The sequence below is a fragment of the Onychostruthus taczanowskii genome, unplaced genomic scaffold (assembly GCF_017590055.1).
Source record: "Onychostruthus taczanowskii isolate IOZ18803 unplaced genomic scaffold, ASM1759005v1 scaffold491, whole genome shotgun sequence".
NCBI lineage: Eukaryota > Metazoa > Chordata > Aves > Passeriformes > Passeridae > Onychostruthus > Onychostruthus taczanowskii.
This window is the reverse complement of record NW_024502470.1, coordinates 17,016-18,434: the sequence shown is the minus strand read 5'-3', so window position 1 is coordinate 18,434 and position 1,419 is coordinate 17,016. Positions and strand designations below refer to the sequence as shown.

Genomic DNA, 1,419 nt, shown 5'->3' with positions numbered 1-1,419 from the left:
GTGGCCCTGCGAGAGCAGCCGCTCGCATACCTGGCATCGCCAAGTACGCCCAGTACCAGGCCTCCTCCTTCCAGGAGTCCCTGCAGGCGACAGGGAGGGCACATGGGGACATGGTGAGGACTTGGGGACACACAGGGGACACGCCAGGTGTGGCCCTGTGACATCAGCTGTTCCCACACCAGCATGTCCCAGTACGCCCAGTACAGGTGTGCTCCTTCCAGGAGTCCCTGCAGGCGACAGGGAGGGCACATGGGGACATGGTGAGGACTTGGGGACACACAGGGGACACGCCAGGTGTGGCCCTGTGACATCAGCTGTTCCCACACCAGCATGTCCCAGTACGCCCAGTACAGGTGTGCTCCTTCCAGGAGTCCCTGCAGGCGACAGGGAGGGCACATGGGGACATGGTGAGGACTTGGGGACACACAGGGGACACGCCAGGTGTGGCCCTGTGACATCAGCTGTTCCCACACCAGCATGTCCCAGTACACCCAGTACCAGGTGTGCTCCTTCCAGGAGTCCCTGCAGGTGACAGAGAGGGGACGACACAGGGACAGGGGACACAGGGACAGTGGACATGGTGGGGACAGCACAGGGGACAGAGGGCTCAGGGACACATGGGGGGTGCAGGGGACTTGTGTCCTTGAGTGTCCCCAAGTGTCCCCTGGTGGCTCTGAGGTGTCCCCAAGGAGCCCCAAAGAGTCCCCAGGGTGTCCCCTGGTGTCCCTTGGTGTCCCTGGGAGTGTGTCCTGGAGCCTCGTGCCCCACGCTCCTTTGTCACCTGGTGTGTTCGCCCCTGCTGGGCTGGGAGACGGCTTGGGGACAGTGGGGGGTGGGGACATCCCTGGGTCACAATGGGGGGACATGTGGGTGACAGTGGAGGGGAGGGGACACCTGTGGGTGCTGCAGGGACACGTGGGTGACAACGGAGGGGGGGGGGTCAGGGGCACTCTGAGGTGACAATGGCAGGGGCTGAGGTGACAATGGCGGGATCAGAGCCACTCTCAGGTGACAGGGTGTGGCCCCCCGGGGCGGGCGGTGCCCCCAGGTGGGTGGCCCCCCCGGGTGACGCGGCTGTCCCCGTGTCCCCGTCCCCGCAGGTGGAAGCCGCAGCTGCAGGAGCTGCTGAAGCTGCCGGCGTTCATGCGCGTGTCCTCCACGGGGAACATGCTGAGCCACGTGGGCCACACCATCCTGGGCATGAACACCGTGCAGCTCTACATGAAGGTGCCCGGCAGCCGCACGCCCGGTGAGCCACGCACCTGGGACACACCTGGGGACACACCTGGGGACACACCTGGGGACACACCTGGGACACACCTGGGGACACACCAGGGGCACCTGGGGACACACCTGGGGACACACCTGGGGCACCTGGGGACACATGGGGAACAGCCACAACACACCTGGGGCACACCT

General features: G+C 65.7%; 1 protein-coding gene across 1 annotated transcript in view; it reads left to right on the top strand.

Moving 5' to 3' along the window:
• Positions 1 to 477: 477 nt before the first annotated feature.
• The window catches only part of LOC121341598 (lysine-specific demethylase 6B-like), a gene marked incomplete at its 3' end in the record, with an annotated part of 11,948 nt that continues 11,006 nt past the window's right edge, over positions 478 to 1,419 (top strand). Inside the window, exons 1-2 of the mRNA XM_041415248.1 lie at positions 478 to 528; positions 985 to 1,249. Of these exons, the coding sequence (XP_041271182.1) occupies positions 478 to 528; positions 985 to 1,249 (316 nt within the window). The remainder of the gene's footprint in view (positions 529 to 984; positions 1,250 to 1,419) is intronic.